The sequence below is a fragment of the Drosophila santomea genome, chromosome 3R, assembly GCF_016746245.2.
Source record: "Drosophila santomea strain STO CAGO 1482 chromosome 3R, Prin_Dsan_1.1, whole genome shotgun sequence".
Taxonomy (NCBI): domain Eukaryota; kingdom Metazoa; phylum Arthropoda; class Insecta; order Diptera; family Drosophilidae; genus Drosophila; species Drosophila santomea.
Window position 1 is genome coordinate 21,858,261 of NC_053019.2, and position 26,260 is coordinate 21,884,520.

At 45.6% G+C, this 26,260-nt stretch overlaps 2 protein-coding genes across 2 annotated transcripts; one reads left to right on the forward strand and one right to left on the reverse strand.

The window, feature by feature from the left end:
* Positions 1-131: 131 nt before the first annotated feature.
* Positions 132-25,695, reverse strand: LOC120454512 (dedicator of cytokinesis protein 3). The gene is made up of 12 exons (XM_039639869.2): positions 24,940-25,695; positions 17,601-17,842; positions 17,391-17,539; positions 7,742-7,862; positions 7,441-7,678; positions 5,605-7,338; positions 4,726-5,546; positions 4,549-4,658; positions 4,063-4,269; positions 3,824-3,998; positions 3,542-3,763; positions 132-3,480 (listed from the first exon to the last, which is right to left on the reverse strand). Exons 1-12 carry the CDS (start codon positions 24,971-24,973, stop codon positions 1,528-1,530), a joined length of 6,006 nt encoding a protein of 2,001 aa, XP_039495803.1. The 5' UTR covers positions 24,974-25,695; the 3' UTR covers positions 132-1,527.
* LOC120454513 (innexin inx3) lies at positions 11,364-17,157 on the forward strand. Its single transcript, XM_039639870.2, has 6 exons — positions 11,364-11,465; positions 13,335-13,531; positions 14,765-14,973; positions 15,327-15,787; positions 15,851-16,004; positions 16,070-17,157. The coding sequence occupies exons 2-6, from the start codon at positions 13,369-13,371 to the stop codon at positions 16,268-16,270; spliced, it is 1,188 nt and encodes a 395-aa protein (XP_039495804.1). The 5' UTR covers positions 11,364-11,465; positions 13,335-13,368; the 3' UTR covers positions 16,271-17,157.
* Positions 25,696-26,260: the final 565 nt, after the last annotated feature.

The window sequence follows — 26,260 nt, forward strand, 5'->3', positions numbered from 1 at the left end:
TTTGAATATGTAAGTCCCCGTGTAAATATCACCGCCAGGTGGCGTGCTGGTGCCTTTCCCTCACTTGGCGCAGGTTGGCAGCTCTGGTCAATTGAAATCCCAATATTTAAAATATTAGAAGATGGTAAAAATTTCAATTTACTTGTTATACTTTATTAAATTCTTTAGTAAATTCTTATATTGGCGCCATGCATTTATAGACAATATGTTTATACTTTCCTTTCGTAATAATCAATGTTTATTCGAGTGGTTGACTAGTTGTAGTTTATGATTAGTTGTTTAAATACGAGTTTAACGCTTTTGATTAATGCGCGTTTTATAGTTTATTCAGATACATACATGTTTGAAGACTCTATATAAATATGTTTATTTAAAAATTTACAAAAATGGAAAACTTATCTGATTCGTTATGAAGCTAGTAGCACTTTAAAATTCCTAATTGCCTTTCGCATATAAATATGTAGTAGTGGCGTATATGTCTATTAATTTTGTATATGGCTATATTCGTTAAAGTAAAAACTGCATTGCACATTTTGTCGGTGTCCTGCTTTGTTTTCAGTGTATATATATTTTGCGTTGATCGATTTTGATTAGCGTTCTGTATTTTGGTTTCAGTATTTGATATCCTCATTCAATATAAAAATCATTTCATCTTTATTCTCTTATCTAAACATTCTTTTTAGTAACTTTAGCGACAATTCCCCGTAAAAAATTATATAAAAATAAAATTATTAAAATTAATTAAATTGTATATGCAACCTATATCATTACAACATTTGTTTATATTGTGCTTTGGACTTGCAGCAAAAATTTGGCACCAAAAATAATCAGAGTAAAAATAGTTTAAAAGAACTTGAGTTCCATTAAGAGCATTTCTAAAAACAAAGGAAAACAATAATGGTAAAAACTTAGCGAAATTTAATCTCACTCTCTGTGGGTCGCCAAGACCCCTAACTTGTTCTATAGATATAGCTTTCAGCGCTGCGCGTATGTAAAATCCGTCTGAGCATGTGCATCCTGACTGCCTTGTGGAAGATGATACAACGGACTATGCTGGTGATGATGATGCTGGCAGCCGGACACCTGCTCCACCTGAAAGCCATCGGACTGCCGCTCCAGCGTTGAATACCTCGTGGGGAGTAGCCTGGGAAACTGCTCCTGCTGATCCTGTAGCACCGAAAAACTCAATCCACACGAGCAGTGCTCGATATGGGGCTGCGCTGAGGTCAAACCCGGCGTGGGATGCACTTGTGCCTGCTCCGTGATGATTGTGGGTGGGGGCGACGGCGAGGACAGACAATCCTGGCAGTAGTGAGTTGTAGCTGCCATCTGATGGTGCAAGTGAGTAAAGGATGATGGCGGCGGTGGGGGAGGCGGTGGCGGCGTCATCGAATGAGTGGACGAACTGGAGTCCGTGGATTCCGATGCCGTATCCGTGGCCGTGCTGTCCGAGGTTGACGTGGATGAGGATGGCTTGTGTGGTTGATGCGGCTGATCGGGTGGATGATGGCAGCGACATATTGTAACTCAAAAAGTGCCGCCATCGTGCTGATGACTAGATGAAGATGTGGCGATTGCAGATGCCGGTAGTGGCGCTTCAACAGCAGAAGGTGGTGGTGGAAGGGTAGCCAGCCCCAGCCCGTTCACCGGATGCTGCAATGTGCTATAACCATCGCCATCTCCATTCTGCTGCTGCTGATGATGGTGACTGTTTGTGGAATGATTCTGATTTGGGTTCTGACTGTGATTGAGTTGTGTGGTGTTTGCTTGTGTGCTGGGATGCGGTGAGTGTGCCTCATCGACTGAAATGTTGACCCCATTGCTTGACACGGCCAAGGATTTGGGCGGAATGGGCGGCGGCGGCACTGGAAAGTCCTCCACATCAAACGAACTAGTCGAACTCTCTCGTTGCGTAATGTTCATTGATGCTGTGGCATTATAGTCCAAGCTGCCATTGCTGCTGATGCGACAGTGTTCCCGATGCTGCACGGTAATGGTCGAGATTGACGATGAGTCTTCGCTCAGGTTATTGAGATTCATGTGGTTCAGTTCCCTGGAGCTAGTCGTCGATATGCCGGAGTCCCGAAAATCATTGGGGGCAAAGCAGACGCTCAGGTGACCACCGCTTCCGTCCTGAAAGTTCGGGGGCAGCGAGTGTGGCTGCTGATCTGCCTCTGGATCATCGTAGCTAATATCAACAACGGAATACTTCTGGCCATGGTGTTGCTGCTGCTGAGAATGGCGACGACCCACAGCATCTCCAGAGCCAAAGTCATTGAAAATCAATGGATTTGACGCCCTCTTGTCCGGTGTAATTCCCCGCGGAGGCAGCGGAGGAGCATTGGGAGAATTCAAAGTCGGTTGTCGCTTCGGCGGGACCTCCGGGCTGTCCATTGATCCGTTTGCCATAAAATTCTGCGAGCGTGGACGATTTGGCACTGGGGGAGCAGCAGCATCCTCCAGAGGAATACTCAGACTCTCCTTACTCAGCGTTTGGTAGGAACTGAGAGGGTCCACGGGTCGAACGGTGTCTCCCGGTCTCGTGTAGATCTCATCGAGATCATATACATAGTTGCTGTGGGCATTGGCATTCAAGCTTGAGGAAGCTGTCGCCTGGGCCACTCGCTGCTCTGTGGGCAACGGTGGTAAAGGAGTATTTACAATGCTCTCGGAGTGCTGACGTTTCAGTCTGCCCATGCCGGATAAACTTTGCTTGAGCTGGGAAAAGCGTTCCAACAGGCGATTGTGCAGAGGCTGAACTCCACTGGGCGCCAGCTGACCGTGCAGCTCGAGGGCTTGCTCCAGAATCTGGATCTGCTCCAGGATCAGAACCTTTAGCCGCTGGACATTTGCTTGCTGTCCAGCACCTTGCGGAGATTTGAGGAACTGCTCGGAGAAGAAAGCCTCCTGATACTTGCTTATACCGCCCATGACATTGGCATCGATTGTGCCCTGCAGACGCATGGAGAAGGGATTAATATTCCTCTTGGGATCGCGCTTATATTGCACAATCAGCTCCGACAGTTCCTTGCCAGCATTGCTGATAATCTCGCAAGCGTACTCCACCGGCGTTAGCTCCTGCATCGTCTTCTGTTTCACCTCATACCAGCGCAGAATTCCTGGCAGTGGACTAGCAATCTCTAGAATGGTGCGTTCAATCCACAACGACTTGAACTCATTGTCCTTGTCCACTGTTCCCTTGTACATGGGGCGATCGTAGATAAATCGGGTTACATCGTTGACCTCGTAGAAACGAGCTATTTTCTCCGGCACTGGAACCATGGCGGTCTTCAAGGCCTGTGCATCCCCAACAGGTCTTACATTACTGATCTGTATATACTGATCCGGAGCATTCAGAATGGCGTTGTCCGGCGGACTGTTGTTGCCCAGGATCTGAGCACTAGGAAACTCCGTTTGCAGTCGCTGTGTGAAGGCTCCAATTCTTTCGTACTCCAGTCCACGATACACAAATTGCTTGTTCTTGAATATTAGATTGAATTAGTGAATTAAATTAATATGATTTATAAAGCTTTTAGCATACCCGCACAAAAAGTGGCAGTCCCATTCCGTAAAATCCCACCCGGAAGTATTCCGGTTCCGGTCGCAATTGAGTAAGGATATTCTGGAAGAACTTGGCCTCCTGAATGAGTATTTCACTCAACTTGTTGTAGTCAAAGCGCCGGGTTTCGTATAGTTGAGCCAGCTCCTTGCACAGTGGAATACCCTTTTCCCAGCATTTTCCCTTGTCGAAGTATTTAAGGATCTGCAAGACATAGTTAAGGTTTACTGTACTGTTACATGGATGGTAGGGATGGTGGCTAACCTCGTGGTATAGACGCTCCTTGCGCTGCCACTCTGGCTGACCACTATTATCGAAGGGGGCAAAGCTCTGGGTCTCCCGATCCCAACTCAGCATGGAGGCGTACAGTTTCAGAGTAAAGCCAGCCTCTGTGTAATTCTCAGCCTGCAGGTGCAGGTTGTGCAGCTTGTAGATGTATCTACAGGTTCAAAAATGAAATTAGAAACTGGAAGAAGCCGCATATCAACTGGCCATAGACTCACCTCAGGTACATCTCCTTCCGGTTGATTTCGTTTTTGTAAAAATTAAGCAGATTGACTGTGCAGGTCATGCGCTTATCCCGGTTCTCCTCGCCCTGCATTACGCTACGATAGTCGAGAAGGCGCTCCAAAAGTCTGGTGACTGAGGCTATGAAAGCGATGCCAGCCTCCTTCCAGTTGGGGTTCTCCACCTGGACTTTCTCCAGCAAACTGATAGCACATAATTAATAAAATTACTAAACGCCTTAAACAACGGCAAAGGGTAAGGATTACAAACAAATAAAATAGACAACAAATGGACTAGCGGAAAGAACTACTTTTAAGGCAAGGAAAAAAATTGCACTGAGTTAAACTTACACCAAGCTGAGATGTTCCCTTTTTATGGATGGCGATTGCAATGAGTGTGAAGTGAGTTATATATGTATATTTACAAACATTTACAAACATTTATGTACAACATATTGCCGTAAAGCATGTTTTGCAACTTACATGGTGCTGAACAGCTCCCTGTACTCGTCGTCACCCTTGTTCTCGCTGATGAGCAGGTCCAGCTTGTCAATCAGTTCGCTCTCCACCAGGCGGAACGAACCACGGGCAGCCTGCTCGAGTAGATTCACATTAATTACCCATGCTTGAAAACGATAAAACAACAACCCAACAACCCACCTGCTCGCACTGCATCATATCGTAAAAGACTGAAAGCGTGGCCTTCCGCAGAGCTGGCTCCGGTACCAAAGTGACCTCCAGGAATGGACCCACCATCGATGGAATAAAGTGCAGCTTCTGCTCGCCCAGCTGCGACCACATGCTGAGTATCTGGAAGCCCATGAGCACCCGCATGTCCCCATGCGAGTGGAGTATCTTCAGCCTCTTGGGCTCCCTATATTGCTCCAACTGCAGGGAGGGCTGTGTCAAGAAGGCAACAGCCAGACTGAAGTAGCTCCACCAGAGCTGCGAATCAAAGGCCTGGGGTCCCAAGAATCTGTAGACCAGCGGCTTGGCGAACTCCTCCAGCGACATGCGCAGCACATCGTTGGCGGCCAGCTTCATCACCAGCCAATCGTTGGGGAACACATGCCAGTCCTGGGTCAACAGTTCCTCGTACACCAGCAGTGATTTGCTAAGGAACTCCTTCAGATCCCGCGGATCTTTGTTGGGACTCAGCTCGTCCCAGTAGCGCTTGTAGTGCGTCTCGTCGAGCAGCTGCAGCAAACCCAAGAGACAGGAAACCAACTGCGGCAACACTGCATTGGATCCCTCCATTATAATGCTAATGGTACGGATCAGTATGCCCAGTATATTCTTGCACAGCGAGTCCAGGTCGTGCTGTAGGGTGTTGGTCACCTTGTCGCGCTGCTCCTTCTGTAAATCGTACAGTTGGCTTAGAATCTCCGAGAGAATCTCAGCACACAGACGCAGCTCATCCCGGCGACTGAGATGCATGCGCAGATGCTTGCAGGCCACCGAAAGAACCACAGTGCGGGAATCTGAAATGGAGTTGTAAATTAGGCAAATTGGTAATTACTTTCAACTAATGTAACATACCATCCTCGTGGAACAACTCCCCAGACACCAGATCCTTGACAGCATGCAATTTCGCCTGAATTAACCGAATGGGAGCTCCCCGGGGAATGGCGTCCAGCATATTCCGCGCCAGCATGCCCAACTCCGGAGCGGGGAGCGTGTCCTTCAATTGTTCCAGCACCACTCCCGTCGAATTAAGCAGTGCCTCCTGGGTGGGAATGATGACATCGTACGAGGGCACAGCCAGCATTCCATTGAGGGCCGTAAAAAGGGAGTGGAGGTCCCGCTTGAACGAGTCCTCATACTGCCCACCTGTTGCCCTGGCAAACAGTTTCCTCGACTGGATTAGCAACTTGAATATATACTCCAGGGAACCGAAACACTTCTGGAATGGGTCGGGGTGCTCTGCCTTGGTCATGAACACGGCCATGTGCTCCACTGAGGTGATGAGTCCCTTGTAAACCAAAGCGGCAGCAAAGTGATTCTCGATATACTCGTTCATCACCGGACGAAAATGTTGGAACTTGTTGCTCTGCAACAGACTAAAGATGCTCACGAGGACATGGAAGACCAGGCCCGAGTGCTGCGTGCTGTTACCCTCCTCATTGGAGAACATGGCAAACAGGGCGTCCAGCACGTCCTGCAGGAACTTGACCAGCTCTTCGTCGTTCAGCCGCAGGACTCCCGTCAGCGAGTCCTGGATCGTTTCGGGATATGTGCGCCACTGCAGCAGCGATAGAAGGTCAGCATTCTGGGTTAGTTTTGTGGAGCAGAGCAGGGAGCGCAGGACGAACACTTCCTTGGAGCTGCGACTGAAGCAACCGCCACAATCCATTTTGGCCTGTGCATCGCGAGGTCTACACTGCAACCGCAGATAGTTGGAGGCTTGAAGCTTCGCGGGATCCTCGCACTTGTACACATACAACTCGTGCTGGCCGTCGCCCAAAGTGGCACCACCGGTGTCCATAAGTCTGGCAAAGCTGAAGGCGAACAGCTTTGGCTCCGTCTTGTCCCTCGTCGAACAGTGCCGGAACTCAAACCTCACATGAGCAGTGGAAAACTTGTCGATCGGCACGCTGAGGCGCAACATCTCATTCCAACTGGGAGCATTCTGGTGATACAGGATCATGGACTTGTACTGCGTCTGGGATTCCATGCCGGAAGCACCCCAAAGGCAGTCGCTGAGAACATTACCCGCCACATCGAGCACCACAACCGTCACGAGTATATTCTTCCCCGTATTCTTTCCACCGCGCTCGAATTCACCGCGCTCCAGAGTGAGGAAGAGATCGTTGCGGACATCTCCGGGCATGATGACATCCGGGAAGCCCATCTTCCTGGTTATCGTAGAGCCCTGGAAGAGCAGCGGTTGCTCCTGCCGCGCCTGACCCAGTCCACCGTGCAGGAGTTTTAGAGACACAACAATGCCCTGAGTTCCCTGACTCGTTTGGATGGGCGAGTACTTTCCACTCGACTTCTTGATAATCAGTTCGGGCAGCAGGTGAAAGTCCTTCTCCTCGCACTGGAACAGCTTAAAGTTGTACTCCCGCTCATCGGAGGACTGCTCCAGACTGCTATCAAAATGTGCAATGTCGCCCAGCGAGAGAACACCCACTCCAAATGGCCGACGGAAGGTTGGACCATGACCCAATGTGCCACCCTTCTCGATCTTCTTGATAGAGTCCGACTGAATGATCTTGCCCACGCGCATGACCACGGCAACCAGGTGAAGTTCCTCATTGAGATCAGCGGCACCTGAAGATATTAAATGGATTACAAGAAGCATATTAAGATCATAATACATTTTTATTGGATTTCATTTACTTTTGGACCATGTTAATATGATAAATGCCTTACCCAGATCAGTGAACACCGTGCAGTTGCTGTGCAACCGTTCAATGTAGTTGGAGAAACCATCCTTGGAGATCTTGACCAGAAACCGTTCGGACAGCGGTCGCATGTGACTGCCATCATAGAGGAAGAAGTAGACCTCCGCATCATCGCCACCAATCCGATGGCCAAAATCGCGCATGCAAAAGTACAGATGATGGGTGAGAATCTTCCGCTGCGTCTTCCGCCTCAAAGTTCCCCGACTCTGTGGGTTAGCAAATCAAGAAATATTACACAATCCCATTGGATATTCCATTACTAAAATTACCGAGGAGGCCTTGGCGTTATCAGCACTGCTCACATGGACATTGTAGAGCTTCACGATGCCAATGCCATGTGGATCCACCGCCAGTGGTCCCTCTCTGGGCACCAAGTCCAGGCCAAGTTTGCTGCAATGATCGGAAAGCATTTGCCGGTTGATTGATATCGCTATCATGCGGGAAATGAGGGAAGGAAACACCCAGCTAAAACAACTTTGCGACTTTGTCACGTTCCTGGACAAAAGACACATTTCAATTAATGGATCGTGGGATACCTTCGAATGCAATCAGGCTGGTTGTTTGGAAGACCATTAGAGCATTAAGGAAATTTACGCATTCGTAATTAATTGTCGCTTGACGGAGTCGTGCGGAGCGCCAAGAATTAAATACAAATTTGGTCAGTCATCATGGGTGATCACCATTAATCACGCGAGTATAAGCCCAAAATAGAACACACCGCGAAGGGAATGAAGATTTATTTTAGGCAATTTCAAGAGCGCTCCAGCTTCGCAAGGGAGATCCCATAATAAAACATTGCTTCCGCGGGTGAATAAATAATTCAATATGTTTTGAATAAATGTCTATACTATTTCTGTATTGCTGTGTATTAAACTTTATTTCTCAATAAAATGATTTTAAATAAACTTATCTGAAAAGTATGTTCCTGTTCTTTTTAATATGCAATGGTACTATACGACTACTATAAACTATCGAGTTCCATGGAGTCTGAGTAATTCGTAGAATTCATGCAAATCGAATGAATCAGTGCCAAGGCAGCCAGAGAACCTGTCACGACACCGCTCAACTTTCAGAAAGTAGCTCAAATCGAGAATCAATCGAGTTCTATCGCCAAAGATCGTATCTAAATGGATTGGGTCGATCATTAACTTCACACTATCTATGCCCAGTACGTGCCTGCTGTTTCGTACGGTTACCGGCTACCGATTGGAATTTACATGATGATGATGATGATGATGGCGATGATCAGCCACGGATCTTGGACACACATCGCATGGCCCGCATGACGCATAAATTTTGGCTGCTTACAGCGGCGATCGCCGATTGCCGATCCAGCCAGATGAGGTACACAAAAAACTACACCAGCTAATGGGTTCACGGCATTCCGGTGGCGCATGCGAGAGGAGCAGAGAGAGAGAAGAGTAGGGAACAGAAGAGGAGGAGCGGAGTTTCGGCCAGGTTCACAGCCAGGTTGCGACGGCCAACGTCCAACGTCATCAGCAATATGTTGACGATGCTGCTACCACGGCTACGCTGCGCCTTCTACCTGACTTACGCAGCGAGAGAGCCAGGCATCTTTTACCATCCAACCTCCAGCTCCAGAACAGGCCCAAGAAGCCGAAGAAGCCGTTTTTCTGTTAACGAGGCCTAAACGGCTTCGCTCTGGCTCAGGTGAAATTCAAAATGAGAAGGAGAGACAGGGAGACAGAGAGAGAGAGAGAGAGAGAGAGAGTGGGAGAATCAGAAGAGAATCTCCATTTTCGAACCGGAACCAGTAGAGAAACAAAGGTGCTATGGTAGAGACCTCGGAGAACAAGATCTATGGGTCTCGTCGTCTGGGGAATGGTAATCTCTGCCTCTCTGGCCATATAGAGATATATATAGGTTTGTGTGGGGTTTGAGCCACCTCTGTTACGCCGGGAGTCGTGGCTCTGAGTTGACGTGACCAAATGAAGCACTGCGACTCGAAAATGTATCTCATGGATACAAATATGAGAGGAGCGCGTGCGCGGCTGCCTGGGACCCGCAAAAATACAAAACGGTAGCCCTGCTGGTAATGAACACTTTAAGTCGCTTTTAATTAAGTGCCTGACCCAAAGCTCAACAGGTGAAGGGCAAGGGATACAGCGGGGATTCCCCCAAAATGCCCCAAAATGCCAACCGCTGCTTTGCTTATCTGAACAAATTCTTTTTTAATTAAGCCTCGCCTAAAGTGTTGGAAATCTATGAAGATATGACACAACAGAAAAAAAAGGAAGGCGGAGGAGAACAGAGAAGACGCAACAAGATGGAGAACCAGGCGATACAGAAAAATTTAATTATTTACACTTCGATAAGCAGGGCTGTCAACCACAAACAAAAGCAATAGCAACAACGCGTTCGATGGCATTGTATCTATGGGTTTGGTCTCACCAGCGGCCCAGATACACGGCATATCACAATCACACATGCCATATATTTCGTATTTAATGTCTTTATAAAAGGTGTAGCTGGCAGATACATTTCTGGCGAGCGGCGAGAGGCCAGGCCACATCCACATCCACAGCCATGGGGAGCATAGGGATAAAGGCATGGTAACCGGCACATCGGGAACCCTCAATAAACAAACAGTGCAATGCGCAGGGAGGCGAGGTGGAGCGCAGTGGTTCAGGACATGGAAACAGCAGCACCACCAGCAGCAGCAGCCGTTTCGAAATGCCATTTCATTATGGCCAAGACCGAAGAACGCGGCAGGCCAAAGCCACCGAGCTGAGTCATTCCACCGGGCCAAGGAGTTGCAGGTTTCAAACTTGGAACTTGGAAAAAGGGGGAAGAATTTGGAAACCAAGTTCCCAGGGAACTGGGAGGAATGCCTGGCAACAAGTTTGGCGTTGCTTGTCTAGCTCTCAGCATGCAAATGGATCTTCATTTCGGAACCCTATACACTGAGAATGTGTGCGATCGGCCACATCGTATATATATGGGTATATATGGGCCTGGAATATGACGACGAATAGTTCCTTAGACTTCCACTTGGCGGACCCTTCAGAGCGGCGTCTGTGCTGTCAGAGGATTCGCTGGACGTGGAAACGGCGATAAATTAAACACACAGGCAGCTCCAAGTTCAGAGGAATTAATTGGAATGCACTTGGGGTCCACCTCATTAATTTCTTTACTCGTGTTTGAATTTGAGGTCCCATTAATTTAGAGAGGTGATTAATTAAAGGATAAATAATTGCATGGGCTCTCGATTTCATAAGAGTTAAAAGTACGTACTTGAGTCTTCAAGTTATCCAGAGAAGTATTGTTAAAGCTTAAAAACCCTATAATGCTAAAATCGAAAATAAAGACAGAGATCTACAGTTTTCTTTTTTTGAGCGCTGAAGTTTTAAATATATCTTTTGTTCTTAAAGCCTTTTATTGGAGGTTCCAGTTCTGGCTCATTGTGTTCCCAAATCTTTGTTTGGCTTACATCGACTTAACGGCGACTGTTTAAGCTACCCTAACTTAATCTCCAATCCAAATCTAGCTGATAAAGTTGTAGAAAATTCCACTCCCCAACCAGAGAACAAAAGTAATCAATGGATTTACAGATTTTCAATCCAGATGTTATTGGGCCGCGTTCAAGTCGGTTCAAGATCGAGGGAAAATCTGGGAATCGAAGAAACTCAGCGAGAACTACCTAAGCGACCTGAGGTGGTTGGGTGGGTCCTCTGCACCTCGGCACCTCAATACTTCTACAGGTAACAACACCGGGTCTCTCTGGCTCAGGTAAAAGGTAATGCGCGAATGCAGCTTGAGTGTAATTTGGAACTGGGAACTGGGAGCGGGAACCAGCTGGGATCGCTGGTTCCGCCGGAGAGGGAAAACCACCCAGATCGAAAGAGCGACTCTCTCGCGGCTCGGAAAGCACTTATACAGTGGATCGTTCGGTTTGCAGCTCTGGGACTCGGTTTTCAGTAGGTTTTTGAACGCCGCTGAGAGCAGCTGCACATTTTCGAGATACGGATACGGGTATGGTCACCACTGAGTTGTTTGAAATCACAGCTCAGCAGCACTGAGCAGCAACCACCAAGCTGCACACGCACACCACCATCGCCGAATGCAGTTGCGAGTGCAATTCCAGCTGAGTCTGTCCGTGTCTGTGTGTATCTGTGTGTTTGTACTTGTGTATAATAGAAATCTCGAATCTGCAACAAAGTTAAAAACAAACAGAAACAAAAAAAAAACAAGAAAAAACCAGCCAGAAATTATAAATACTGGGAGCGAAAACCCGTTTTCCAAAGTGTCAAAGTGGCAGCAATAAATTTAAATGCGAGCGGAGAGCTCTGAAAAGCGGAGCTACTTCGACTTCAGCAGGAGCAAAAGAATCACTTAAGTGTGCGAAGGGGTCGTCGCAGTTCGGTTCTGGCCAACTGGCAGGTTGCTGTTGCCAATCTTGGTAGCAACACCTTCAGGAAAAAATGAACAAAAAAAAAAAACACAACACAACACACCAAGGAAAACGACACAAAATGAGAGAGAACAGTGGCAACAACCGATCGGATCCGATCGCGACCGCTCCGCTCCGCTCCCAAAAAGAAAATACCTTAAAACCAGTTTCTTTTTTTGTCTTTTTCGAACAAAAAAAAGAGGGAAAAAAGAGTTATTGAAAGAAAAAAGGCCAGAATTGAAGTTGGGCCCGAAATGAAGTGCTCTCCGCGCGTATCTGTGTGAGTGCTATTCGTGCTGTTCGTGTCGCTGTATGCGTGGTAAGATTGAATGTTCAGTGCAGAAGCTGATGCATTTAAAAGGAGTAGCTGCCGTTGCGCAGATACAGATACTTTGCGACTTTAATTGCCGCGCGCATGCGTGCGACAGAGACGACTCTATGCGCCCTGCGTGCGGCTGTGTGTGCGTTTCGCTCTCGGAGTTACGGATTCACGGATTTCGATTCCGCTTCGGATTCGGAGTTATATACGATGGGATCTGTCGTGCCGAAATGAAATACAGCCAAAACACACACATAAAACACACAATAGCCCAAAACACAAAAAAAAATTTGCATATAAACAAAAGAGCCGAGAAGAAAGCCAACCAGAACCTGATCCACGGCGAGCCGAAGCCTAAAAACCCAACTCGAAACCCAAAAAAGCGCCGATAAAAGTCCAAAAAGTGGAAACAAAAAGAAAACAAAACCCCTTTGTGATTTCGGTCTCTTTGGGCATTTGGATGGGGGCAAAGTGAAATTTATGCGTGGGTTGACAAAAAAGCTGTACCGGTTCTGAGAGCCGAGTTCTTGAGATGAACTTGTTAGCTATCTAGTACTTTTTGGGGCCTGGGGGTAACACAGGCGAGGAGGGCAGGGCATTCAACCTGGACCTGAAGCTTAGCGCAGATTAGATTAGATTGCACAACATACTCGCATTATTCAGTTAGAGAGAGAGAATGCTATGCTGCCGACATACAAACAATTCCGGCACTGCCCAAGCACTTACTTAATTGTAAGTGCGGCTTGTCGACGATAACGACGAGAGTCCCAGACAACCAATGGTATGGGATGGTATGTCATGGTTTGGTATAGTAGTGGAGCTCAGATTGGGAGTGGGGAGGAAGTGTGGTCGTGTATGTGAGGCTGGGTGGTGAAATAATTTGGAATATGTCATGTCTGTCCTAGATAACGCACAAGGCAAACACACAGTACACAATCAAGTATGGCAAACGAAGTAAGGTAGATTGCAATGCAGTCGGCCAAAGATAACTTGTGCTCCCAATGCAACATCCTTTCATATCTTAGCACTAGCAATGGAATAAATAAACGCATTGTTAATTCGAAACGCTATACCCATTTCTCACAGTGTCCCGCTTCTCATTTCATTAATGTTCTCTCTCGTCCACTTGCAGTTAGCTTCGTTGCAGCAGCACACCAACCATCAACATGGCGGTCTTTGGCATGGTCTCGGCTGTGTCCGGCTTCATCAAGATACGCTATCTGCTGGACAAGGCGGTCATCGACAACATGGTATTCCGCTGCCACTACAGGATCACGACGGCCATTCTGTTCACCTGTTGCATCATCGTCACCGCAAACAATCTGATCGGTGAGTTAGCACCTCCTAAAAATTAGTGCAGCACTGCAAGTGTTTAGCACTTGAGTGGCCCAGTTTGCCTTTGCAATTGCTGCAATGCTGCTAATGCAGCACTAAATTCCAAGAAATACGATTCGACCCATTTGAATTCGAGCTCTTTGAAACGGAGGCAAAAACGCGTGCAAAGCTTTCACAAATTGACCGCAACACGTCGTTCATCGGATTTCAGCTAAAGCCATTTATTCGAATGACTCATTCGACGCAGCTCGCCACGGGTGGTGGCCCTGTGCCTCGCCAGAAACTGGCGTGAAAATCAATGTAACTGGCTCAAGCTGGGCTCATTGGATTGTGTCTTACATAATGGTACTTGTTATTAATATGATTTTACATTCCCACGCACTTTTAAGCGAGCTGTATATTACACTTGAAACAATTATCTCTATTCATTCGAAAAAGGGGTGATAAGAAAAAGGCCTTGAGTAAACAAGTGCTAAGCGTTATCAAAAATCAAAACTTGTAGTCAAAACACATTGACAACGAATAATTTAAAAATAAATAATAAGACGGCAATAGGTTGTGCTCAAAAACTAACGAGCCATAGTTCTTACATAAATCTCTTTTGGTCTTTGTGAAAACTGCCTGACTTTTATACCCATTTCACTAGACTTCAATCCGATCTAGACATCGCAAAGCCATCCCAGCTTCAATCCAAATATTTGTGCATTAAAAGAAGTGCTCCAAAAGTGAACAACTGACAAAACCACATTCAAATATTGACGCTTGGTTCTGGGAATTTCCCATTCAGCCCGCTCCACCTTCGTCTGCAGCTCCATTTGTATCCACTTTGTTTGTCCAAAAAAAGGGGAGGAGTAGGAGTAGTCAGAGTGTACGATAAAGTTGGGGCGCACCCAAAAAAAGGCTGTCTATCTGTCCGCCCGTCCAGCCAGCTGAATGTTGCAGGCACTAGGTTTACCTAGGCACGTCTGCAGCCATAATAAATGTAACCGTAGCATAGTCGTTACCGCACCCACAGCGTCGACAAATTGGGACCGTGGAGCCAGCTCTGCCAGACAGCCAGCTCCACCAGAGAACCAGAGTGCCCAGAGATTGCCCTAATGGCACTTGACGTTGACGAACGGCTGGCGAGGAGGTTTCTGGCGAGGAATGCGCTTGCGTTTCCCTTGATTTGAATTGCGACGAGGTCGAATGCATATCTACAAATTATCTCTATCTCTGCGCTTGCAGGCGATCCCATAAGTTGCATCAACGACGGCGCCATACCGATGCACGTGATCAACACCTTCTGCTGGATCACCTACACGTATACGATACCTGGTCAGCAGCATCGGCAAATCGGAACGGATGTGGCTGGTCCTGGATTGGGCAATGAGTACGGCCATGAGAAGCGCTATCACAGCTACTACCAATGGGTGCCATTCGTGCTATTCTTCCAGGTGAGTGGGGATCGAAGATATACATATATACTATATATAAGAAGCACTAAGTCTAGTTTTCGTGAATGGTTTACATCGCTCAAGATTTATTTGGAAATCCATATGACTTTTTTAATGCGTAATAATCTCGTGCTAGTGTAATTGAATAATTCCACACGCTTTCCCCAATTTACATGATGATGAGCAATCTTGCAATATGAAAAGTTCCATCTTCTGTGTAGATAAAGTGAACTTAATTGAAGTCTTAGTATGTCTGTAGCCTATCACATGCGCACTTTAAACGTGACAAATGTGATTTCTTGAATTTATTGTAATTCCCGCTTCCGACCAAACTAATCTGTTAATTATTTCAGGGGCTCATGTTCTACGTGCCCCACTGGGTTTGGAAGAACATGGAGGACGGCAAGATCCGCATGATCACCGATGGACTGCGTGGCATGGTCAGTGTGCCGGATGACTATCGGCGGGATCGTCAGGACCGGATCCTCAAGTACTTTGTGAACAGTTTGAATACCCACAATGGCTACTCGTTCGCATACTTTTTCTGCGAACTGCTTAACTTTATCAACGTGATTGTGAATATCTTTATGGTGGATAAGTTTCTGGGCGGTGCTTTCATGTCCTACGGCACGGATGTGGTCAAGTTCTCGAACATGGATCAGGACAAACGCTTCGATCCCATGATCGAGATCTTTCCCCGACTCACCAAGTGCACGTTCCACAAATTCGGTCCCAGTGGATCGATCCAGAAGCACGACACCCTATGTGTGCTGGCACTGAATATTCTCAACGAGAAGATCTACATCTTCATATGGTGAGTAGTTGAGTTGGTTGCTGCTCTTCAAAGAGATCTTCAATATTTATTCGCTTTTTGTAGGTTCTGGTTTATTATCTTGGCCACCATCTCCGGCGTGGCTGTGCTCTATTCACTGGTGGTTATCATGATGCCCACCACTCGGGAGACCATCATCAAGCGTGCCTATCGCTCGGGACAACGCAAGGAAATCGCCGGATTGGTCAGGCGTTTGGAGGTGAGTCCACAACTGAAACACCAACTTTAAGCTGTATATTAATCCGTTTTTGGTTTCTCCAACAGATTGGCGACTTCCTGATCTTGCACTTCCTGAGCCAGAACCTCAGCACAAGATCCTACAGCGACATGCTGCAGCAGCTCTGCGGTCTGCTGGGAGCATCCCGAACCCCATCCGCACCATCGACCCTGGAAATGAACCCCATCAGCCCTCCGATTTACCCGCCAGTGGAGAACTTCGGCGGCGGCAAGGAGACGGAGACATGAGCCCATTGCCACGCATTGGCTTCAAAACAATGATTTCAATGATTTCTCAATAATATTTGTAGAAGGGGGGGAGAGATAGAGAGAGTTGTGTGTCATGAGGTTAGGCATTTCCATTTCTACCACTAAGACTGCGGAAAGAGAACGAATCAGCAATTGCACTTTCGGAGATCCAACTCAGTAATGTTCTGTGCGAAATATATTTAGCAAAATTATAAGGAAATAATCTTTGAATTTGGTCCTAGGCAAGCGAAAGACAGGTGCAGTTCGTCATTGACACGAGGTGAGCCACAGAGTGAGAAGATACAAAATAAATCAAATAAAAATTAAAATAAAAATGAAAATGAAAAAAAAAAATATGATAAAAAAACGAGAGGGACACAGGCAGACCGTGCAATTTGTAGGTTGAAGATGATTGATTGATTGATTGAACGACGATCGAGGATATCCCATTAAACGATTTTGCTACTTGGTATCGTAGTTAAGTCGTTGACAATGATGCGCCATTTAAAATATACACTTAAGTTTAGCAGTTAGCTCGATAGTGGATAGTGGATAGTTCGGATCGAGGAATACCTATTGCAGCTATATCTGCTTACCGCTCACGCACGCTCACGAAACGTTGATCTATATAAAATTGTAGTAATCGAATGGTACGAGATACGACAAGGAATATGATTATGAATATTTAAAAGAGTATACACAATGCTCTCGCTATTTTTGTCCTAACATTTAGTCTACAGATATATCGTAATTTTAAGCAATTTTGTTTATAACAAAATTATTGTGATTATTGCTAGAAAAGAACACATTTTACATAAAGCAAAAGAGAACCCAAGCTATCTAAGTTCAAAGTTGTAATAAATATTCTATATACAATTTCAGCTAAACTCTGGACTTATCAGTGGGCGGGAATCGATTGTGGTTATTGGATTTCTAAATCACAAAGGTCGCATTTTGCATTGTTCTGAGAAAATCTTGGAGTTACAATATAAGTACTACGCATTTGTTGAGAGTACTTATAAGCAAGGGAAACGATTGGAACGCCTATCTATGGAAGCCTATTTTTAAAAAGCTATCGGTGTTTTTCTTAGCTTTCGGTATCCAGTATGTTTAAACTTACCGATTGCCCCAGTCTATCTTGGAAACCACAACCATCTGAAGCTCCAGTGTCTGATCCTGCGTCATGGTGGCACTAAGGAGTTCCCTCCGACTTTCCAATATGGAAAACATAACCTTGCGCAGGGTTTGGAACTTGTATGCTTCGCGGTCCTAAGAAAGATTGGGAATGGTTTATCCAATGAACCAAGTAGTGAGTACTATTACAACTTACCACATAGAGGCGCTTCCAGATCTCCGACCATTCCCGCAGAACCTGCGTGCATTCGGCGACGACAGGATCGATTTTCGACAGGTCCTTGATGTGTATGTAGGTCTTGGGGAAGAGACCCACTGCCCGGGACTTTCGGGGGCAGGAGCCGCGGTACCAGTGCTTGCACTCCTCCACAATGTCCACCGAATCGCCGACATCCAGTGCCAGGCCAAACCGGACATCGCCGTGCCAGTTGTGGATGGCTGTTTGGGTGAGAGATGGAGGGATAAGATGTGTAAAGATGTGTAAATGAAAATGAGAGCAGGAAAAGCTAAAGCTAGAGTCCAAGAAGCGGCTGGATTACAACCAGTTGCGTTGCCACTTCTTGGCCATGACATTGCCCCAGGATGGACGGCGTGGCAATTAAAGTGCCCCCACGAGTGGCCCGGCAACAATAAATACTTCAACTATAAATAGGCAAATGGCAGCAAAAGGAAAATACATACATATATGCAACCGAATGTGTGTATTTTTATGGAGCCTTAGTGTGTATATGGGGGTGTCCCTCACTCTCTCTCCGTTGGGAACACGGAACAATGAGCAGCACTTGGCCACGCCGGCAATCGAACACTTTGGCTCCTGAATGGATGCAGCAACCCAAGTGCCATGGAGTCCACTGTCAAGCGGAGCTCAAATTGGAGCCACATCGCCGGGCTGTGTGATATGCTGGCTGCTGAATGTATCCGCAATGCTGGATATGGTGGCTATGACAACGATTACACTGCCAAGTTTGGTTTGATTCCAAAATGTAGGAAAATTGGCAATCATTCGATTAAAAGAACAGAGCCATGTGGAATTTAAATGGATATTATTCTTGGCATTCTGCTGTGTGGAAGCTTTTGAATAGAATACAGTATTCTCTATTTAATAAAAATATAATCCCAAACTAACCCCTTTATAATCAAGGAATTCTAAACAGGTGAGGCGTTTAAAAACGATTTTTGTTTTTCATAAATATTCATGATCCAATGATTGGTAGGATTACAACGTAAGTCCCGCATTTGAAAGAAATTTCTCCACAATCATTCTCGATCTAAGGGCTCTTAATTGGTATGCCGAACAGGCCATGTCCGATTTTTCGCCGTGTATCAATTACAAATGCAAGGCACACTCTGTAGTCCGGGAGGCGCCGCAAGTCGAGGAAGCCGGCCTTCTGATTCTGCTGCTGCTGCTGTTGCCGCTTTTTGCTTCGGCCAGGGTGGTGCTGATGTGGATGGTGGTGGTGGTGCTTCTGGTGGAGGTGGTGGTGTCTGTGGGATTGGGTGGCTGTTTCTGTTGCTGTTGCTGCGAGTGTGGATGTGTATATGTGGCTGTGTGGATGTGTGGATGTGGAGCTCCCTTGTTGAAAGACAAACGAGCGAGCACGGCATGAGCATATCAACGAAAGGAGCTAATAAAACGCACGCCCAGACAGACAGATAGACAGATGGTGGAGGGGATTCGGTGGGTGTCGGGGAGATGTAAAATGAAATGCTTCAGTGCCATGAAAATGGGCAAACTGCTTCCTGTTGTTGCTACTGTGGCTGTTGCTGCTGCTACTGTAGATGCTGCTGTTGCTGCTGCTTTATGGCTGCTGCTGCTTCTGCGGATTCTGCCATTGCCCCAACTCCACTCCACTTCACTTCAGTCAGCTTTCAACATTTCAACTATACCATTCGACAACCGCCTCTAACTGGCTTCAATTTGAGCTGCTCGTCGCGAGTGCGGCAGCCCGATTTAAATGAATTCTGGAGATGCTAAATAGCGAGTATTTTATAATTTAAAATGCCAGTTGAAGACCTCCGTTCCTGGCACTTCAGTCGGCGCAGGCAAACACTCCAGCAAATGAGCACACATACCCACACTTTGGCACTCGCAGAAAACATGGCAGTGCTTTAAATTTATGGAAATATTAAGTTGCAAATAATAACTTTAAGCAGGAAGATCATAGCTCTATGAATGAATTCAGAGGAATATAAACAGTTGTTTGTTTTCCTTACAGAAAAGACATAAAGCTGCTCCATAAGTCTGTTGACTTTTTGCTGAGTGTACGTTCTCACACATCCCGGATTCCACAACGCAATAGGCAAAGTGCCAGCCAAGCGTTTGCACTATTTAGGTCAGTCACATTAGGAAGGCGTCGGCTTGGCAAGCTGCTAAAACTCAAAGCCAACTGGAAAACCCAGCCACAAGTACACTCGCAGAAAAGAGTTAAAGAAGCTGAAGCAGGATCTGAAAAGCCATTCGTACTGCAACACCTAATATCCGATCAAGTGAAGTAACTCTCCGCTCTAGAATGTTGTATTTTACATTTTAAAGACCAGTTTTCGTAGGCGAGTAGGCTTTTATGTTCCTTACCATATCCTAAGCATACACTAACCCCTTTTGCCGAGTGCATAAATACTTATAATGAGCTAAATGCCAGCTTAGGGAAATTTTAATATTAAATTTCATAAAGTTGCCTTGAAGTGACGCTGGAAATTGGCAGGATCATCGTAGGCCGAGCCGCATAATTACTTTTACGATGAATGCAATATCCCAAAAGGCTTCGCTTACATCACTCTTTTTGTGTGCCCCGTCGTCACAAAGGGGCAAAGCTGGGGTAGCTGCCAAGGAAGGAAGGAGCGGAGGACACAATGCCCACTCCAACAAGACCGCAATGTCAACAAACGTATTTAAATAAAAAAGTCGTTAAGGCAAGTGCATGGCAAATGGAAGAGGGGTTGGCAGGGCAGGGCGGGGCAGGGAAGACCCGAGGCGGAAAATAATTTTAAATTAAATGAAAGAGCACTGTCTGCACTACTCGCTGTGTGACTCAAACCGCAGCCGCAGCTCAGCTCAGCTGCAAGTGGATTAAATGAGCTGGGCGTAAGGGGGCCCATCTTCACACTTAACCCTCCTGCGACGCCTCTGCCCCCCCTGCGACGCCCCTGCACTCAAGTGCCACTGGGGAGGCTTAAGAATTTAATTAATTAATTGTGTTATAGCCAGCAATATGAGGTCGCCGACAAAGTGGAACTCTCCGGCTGCGGAAAGGGAAACCACGGGAATGTGGGTCAAGTGGCTGGCCAAAACCACTAAAATTGGCTACAAATCGTTTAGGGTTATAGCTACGCCAGAGAGTTACCTGCAGAGCAAGGCTTAGTTCTCGAAACTCTGTCCCAAAACTCAAAGAAATAAAAAACACCTTATAATTATCCATGACACATTTATGACCCCAGTTTTTATGATTTAATGAGACTTTGGCACACGAATATTGCATAAAATATTCCAGTTTAGGTACAAAGTTGTAGTTAAAGCAAACGAGTTATTCAATGACGTAGAATCTCAAAAAATTACCACTAAAATAAATTACGATATAAAGATATAGAAAGATACATATTAATTACCTCAAAGTTTTATTGTCAACTAGCCATACAAACTTGTACTTATGTAAGTGAATCATTTCTAAAGACTTAATATTATCTATTATTTTATTTTTGAAATATAAGACATATTAAGTGCTTTCTTCTGGGCGGAATCGATTGAAACCTGTTCGCAGGAAGCATGAGGAAGCATGACCCAAATGTCAATCAGATGTCATTATCACTGACATTGTCTGAATAATGGAGTTGGATGAATGGATGCTGGAGCTGTATCTGTGCATGTAAAGCGAACTCCCAGCTAAACAAAGCGCACTTCCAACCATTGTCAAGTGGATTTCATTACGATTGTGGAGTAAAAACGGGTATGTGAATACATATGTATATATATGTATATGTATGTACTTGTGGTTGGGGACCTGAAATATTTGCTTATTATATGCATTTTGTATTTCCCGATGTGGCTGGCAGTGCTGTAATTAAATGCATTTCATATATGCCACTCAATTGAGTGCTCGCACACTCGTTTGTTTTCTGTTACTGTTTGCATTTTGTTTTCGCATGTAATTACTAATTGCACTTTAAGTGCACATGGCGCACATTTGGCGCTGTAAATTGGTTTGCTCATTTTGGTAAATCTATATTTCATGCCCATCAATAAACGCCAACTGTTAATGACCATTAATCACCAGCAGGAAGAACTTGTTAGCTATTTGTATAGTGAGTGCATTTACTTTCCGTCCAACTCCAACTGCTTATCTCACCTGCCTTATCGATGGCAGCGGCTACTTCCGTTTTGGGGGTTTACCTATGGCAGTACCCTTCCTAGACAAACATTTACATAAATCAGTCCACGGGGACGGGGTCACCAACATCAGAGGCATCCCATCCGGAAGGCAGTGTGACCGATAATGCGCCCAAATGCGACATTCTGATAAATTTCGAGTGTGCGTGCGAGCGGGCTGTTAATCATACGCCGTGTGTGCCGTGTGTCCCGCAAATGGCAATTCATAAATAAATCGTTAAAGACGAATTATGGAAGTACAACTCAAATGGACGAGTGTTCGTTCCATACGCACCACTCGACTCGAATCGGAAAATAAATGAAAAAGAAGCGCGCTCGCCGAGCATATTAAACAATGGAAATGAATCAATTTTATGCGCACTCGTGTGTGAGTGTGTGCGTCTATATTTATATGTGTGTGTGTGGTTGGTTGTGCGTTATTCTGAAGGAAGGAAGCGCTGCACAAATTTGTGCGGCCAAATGCATAAAATGAATATTAAATTAAAGTTGAAACTGAAATTGCCGCAGCGACAGCGGAATTCGCTGGAAAAGGCAGAAAGACAGGCGGAAAGTCGGAGCGGCAACATCCGGTGCCGCAGGCCTGTCCCTTCCTTCCTGCCCCCGCCTCCGCCCTTCAACCCCCGTGGATTCATTCAGATTTTTTGGCAAAAAGTTGCGTAAACTTTCAGCTACGAATCTAAGTTCGCCAACTCCCGAACGGAGTGACCCGCATGGCCAGGTCCAGGTCCAGATTTACGAGGGTTGCTCCGCAGAATTGTCACCATTGTGCACGCGACTCACTGCGCAATTGAGGGCAACGCTACGGTCCGACCTCGGTAAGCTGAACCTTTTGAAACTTTACCAACTTGGTAAACTTCATAAAAAGCTACTATAAATTTCCATTCAGCCAACTCGGGGCGAGCTAACAAAATCAGAAAATGTTTACTGATCATAAGAGATGGTTTTTCCCATTGAACAGCTTTATAGCCATTCTGCAAATTTCGTAAATCACGTTTATGAAAGAAATATTGTAATGGTAAGCATTTTTCCCAAGTACTTACAGTTTCTTGTGCAAACTCAATAACCACAAACCGAATGTAAACATGGGTAACAGCCTGATACATTTGAAAAATGATTCCCCATATACTCGTACACGCGGTGACAGATGGTGGCTTCAGTTTTCAAGTTATTGATGCTTGACTGTATGTGCAGCAGCAGCAGCAGCAGCAGCGGTACAGTAATTACTAATAGGGGCAGAAGCAAAGGACCGAGGGCTGCGGACAAAGAGTGCGCTGGTAATGAAGTCATTGCCCAGCAGTTGCAGTTGGCCAGCACGTGGCGCTGCCAGATGAAAGGACAGGAGGACAGGACAGTGAGCCGACAGGCAAGGAAGTGGGTCTGGAGTGGGCGCAAGGGGGCGGGGCCGGGCATTGTGCAAGGTTAGGGCGTTGGCTTGCCAGCGCCTCGAATCGAATCGCTAATGATGCTAAGCCAGCTGGATGGATGGCTGGTCGACGACTGACTGATTGATTTGTGTAAACTCTGACCGCTCTCATGTCAATCTTTGCATTCTGGTTTGAATGTGGAGCAAATGTCAGCGCACAGCAGCAAATAGCTGTCTCCGCGATTGATGGCGAACTGGAGCGAACTGTAAGAGTACTGTAAGAGCGGCAATCACGAATATGGCATACCCTTTAACTGGCAACTCTATAGAGTGGAGTATATGAACATTTTAGCTATTTCATTATAGAATTTACCAACAATTTGCCATTTTATTGAAACATTTTAGACGTTTTATCGTTGGGCATATACCCGTAGTGAGAGCATCCCATAAACAATGAATATTGGCGCTTATCTGGGCGAAGGAAACCCATTGAAGCGGTACAATGAATAAAACTTGGCACAGAGTCTGCCACTGAAGATGCTGTCCGTAGTACATCGCAAATCATCCATTGTCGTTCGCTGGGTCTTTCATTTCATTTTATTTTGTTTTATTTTTGCTTATTTTATTTTGTTGACTACTTCCCTGCCCTGTCCCCTTAGTAATTTGTTAAGCACTGCCATTGAAGCGAGAAGTGCGACGAATGCGAAGATAATGTGGGCATCCCAGCCGAGGAGAAACCAACTGGTGGAGATCAATGTGCTGCGCAAAGAATATCCAAGATCCACTTGTATTGTTCGCATGTGTGTTATCAAAACACGCAACTTGATTTTCCACGCCGGTTACACACTACACACTACACACTGGTAACCGTTGAAATGTCTACTATTGTGCAGAGGAAAATATACTTGCTGTCTATTTATTTTGCTAAAAGCTTGATGCTCTTATGTGCTCAATGACCAATTAGGAAGAAATAGCAACATATTCGTAGTTATATCTCTATAGCTGCGCTAAAATTCCCAACATGTTTTAGCTGCACGAAAGAAATTATATTCCTTGTTTAATCTGGATTAGACTCTCCTATAAATATTCCTTTTTTTTTATATTCTATCTACCCAGTGGGTCTTATTACTAGTATACACTATATAAAATAGCAACATAATGTTGTTCCTTTCACATCAATCAGCAAGCCACAGATCGAAATAATTTCCTATGACCCATTTCCAAAACGATAAAAACATTTGATATAAAAATCAAATGAACTTGGAACGATAAAGGTTTTTCCGGCGAAATAAACATTCTTTTCGGTGTTCGTAATTACGAAAGCGTTTAAATTGGCAACACCTGGGCTGGGAAATTGGCAACGCGACAGCCGAGCGCTGTGCGGGAAAACTGAGCGCGGGGAAAACTGTGTGTATAAACACATCAAATCGCAGCGCGGCAGCAACAACAAACAGGGAAATCTCTTTGAGATACTCTACACGCTGGCTGGCAAAGGAGCGTGTGGGGGAGGGGGGGAAAGGTGCGGTAAGCTGAGGGGATGATGATGCTACAAACAGTTTGTGTACAAAAATAAGTAGAAGAATCGCTTTTCCTCCCTGCTCGGAAAAGTGCGGGGGTGGTTGGCATGGCATCCGGCGTTTCGCGGAAAAAAGCGTGAATCGCCGCAAAAGGCAGCAATAAAAACAAAGGCCGCGCACGTGACGCCCAGCGGGGGGGTGGTGGTGGGTGGTGGGTGTTTTGGGTGGCACAGAAAAGTGGGTGGCACACCGCCCAGTTTTATTATTTACTCACCAACTCCGTATTTGTTGTTCGAAGGTATCCACATTTTGTCGCTGCTTCTCCGCTGCAAGTTTGGCCACAAAAAATCCAACTTAGCCGGCCACTCCCTGCATTTATAATTAATCAACGGATTTTTGCGGAGACACCCTTTTCATCGGCGAATATTTGCATTTGAATTCACATTTATTACCTCCAATATTTATCAACAATTTTTCGCACTAACACACACACACGCACACGTACACATCGACGCACTCAATCAAACTTTCGCTTTTGTTGTTGTCTATCTCCCTCTCTCGCCCTTTCTCTGTCGCTCCTTCGCACTTTATCTTGTTTAATGACTACAACTACAAGCAGCAAATACACTTGCTACATTGCTGTTGTTCTTGTTGTTGTTGTCGCTGGAAAGCAACGATCGCCGTTCCAATTGGCAATGATTACCGCTAGGTGGAAGAAAAGGAAGTGGCTGATTGGGAAGTCTGGAAGTGGTTGCTTTGCTTTTGTTGCCTTTTTCACGGACCCGCGCACACACAAACAAGAAAATCAATACGAATTTGGGACTCCCAGCCGCACTTCCAATTGGATTTATACACTTTGCGCAATTTCAGTTGCTAGTCTTTTTGCTCCGCGAATTATAATGGTTGTTTGCTGCTGCACTCGCGACGCGTTTAATTTTTGCTACTTTTTGCGTTTTATTATTTTTCGCGTTCTCCGCTGCGCAGCTTCCCGGGCGCAGCAACAACAAATATCCGTCCGCCGCTCAGCTGTTTGGAAAACAACAACAAAAATCGCGATTCGTCGCCTTATATACTGTGCAGTGTGGCCAGTTCTTTCGGTAGCGATTAGCTGACACTGCAACTTTTGTGGGAATTTTTATTAGGCCAGCAATGGTCACACTGGTAACTATGGTTTAGCCAAGACTCGAACCGATATCAGTTACAGTTTTAGAGTCATATTCGTTCAGTTTATATTCAATAACTAAGCAAATTTAGCATTAATAACGGCGTCTTAATCTGCAGGCATTATAGCATTGAGAAGTAAATCTTATAGGTTGTATATTATTTTTCATATTTTTTGAACTTATTTATTTTGAATTAACGGAGTGAATATTATTTTACTTAGCCGAGTTAGCCATCGAAACTGCGTTGCCAACTATTTAAAAGACTGTCAACAATCGACCTGCCAACCTGTTAAATAATGCTGGCCATTTGAAATATTATTGTGTAAAGAAGAAAACTATAGTCATTTCATCATTGAAAAACATAAAAGAATTAGTTTATAAGTATGTTCAGAAAGTACGTAACATTCCGACGATATTTGTTTTCCCTGCCAT

What these genes read in the sequence shown, in the direction of transcription:
- LOC120454513 (XM_039639870.2), top strand. Translation starts at nt 13,369, where the DNA reads ATGGCGGTCTTTGGCATGGTCTCGGCTGTGTCCGGCTTCATCAAGATA. An exon ending in CACCGCAAACAATCTGATCG is followed by an intron (nt 13,532 to 14,764) that starts GTGAGTTAGCAC and finishes CTGCGCTTGCAG; the next exon opens with GCGATCCCATAAGTTGCATC. An exon ending in GATTGGTCAGGCGTTTGGAG is followed by an intron (nt 16,005 to 16,069) that starts GTGAGTCCACAA and finishes TTTCTCCAACAG; the next exon opens with ATTGGCGACTTCCTGATCTT.
- LOC120454512 (XM_039639869.2), bottom strand. Translation starts at nt 24,973, where the DNA reads ATGTGGATACCTTCGAACAACAAATACGGAGTTG. An exon ending in TCTGGAAGCGCCTCTATGTG is followed by an intron (nt 17,540 to 17,600) that starts GTAAGTTGTAAT and finishes AATCTTTCTTAG; the next exon opens with GACCGCGAAGCATACAAGTT. An exon ending in CACGGTGTTCACTGATCTGG is followed by an intron (nt 7,339 to 7,440) that starts GTAAGGCATTTA and finishes TAATATCTTCAG; the next exon opens with GTGCCGCTGATCTCAATGAG.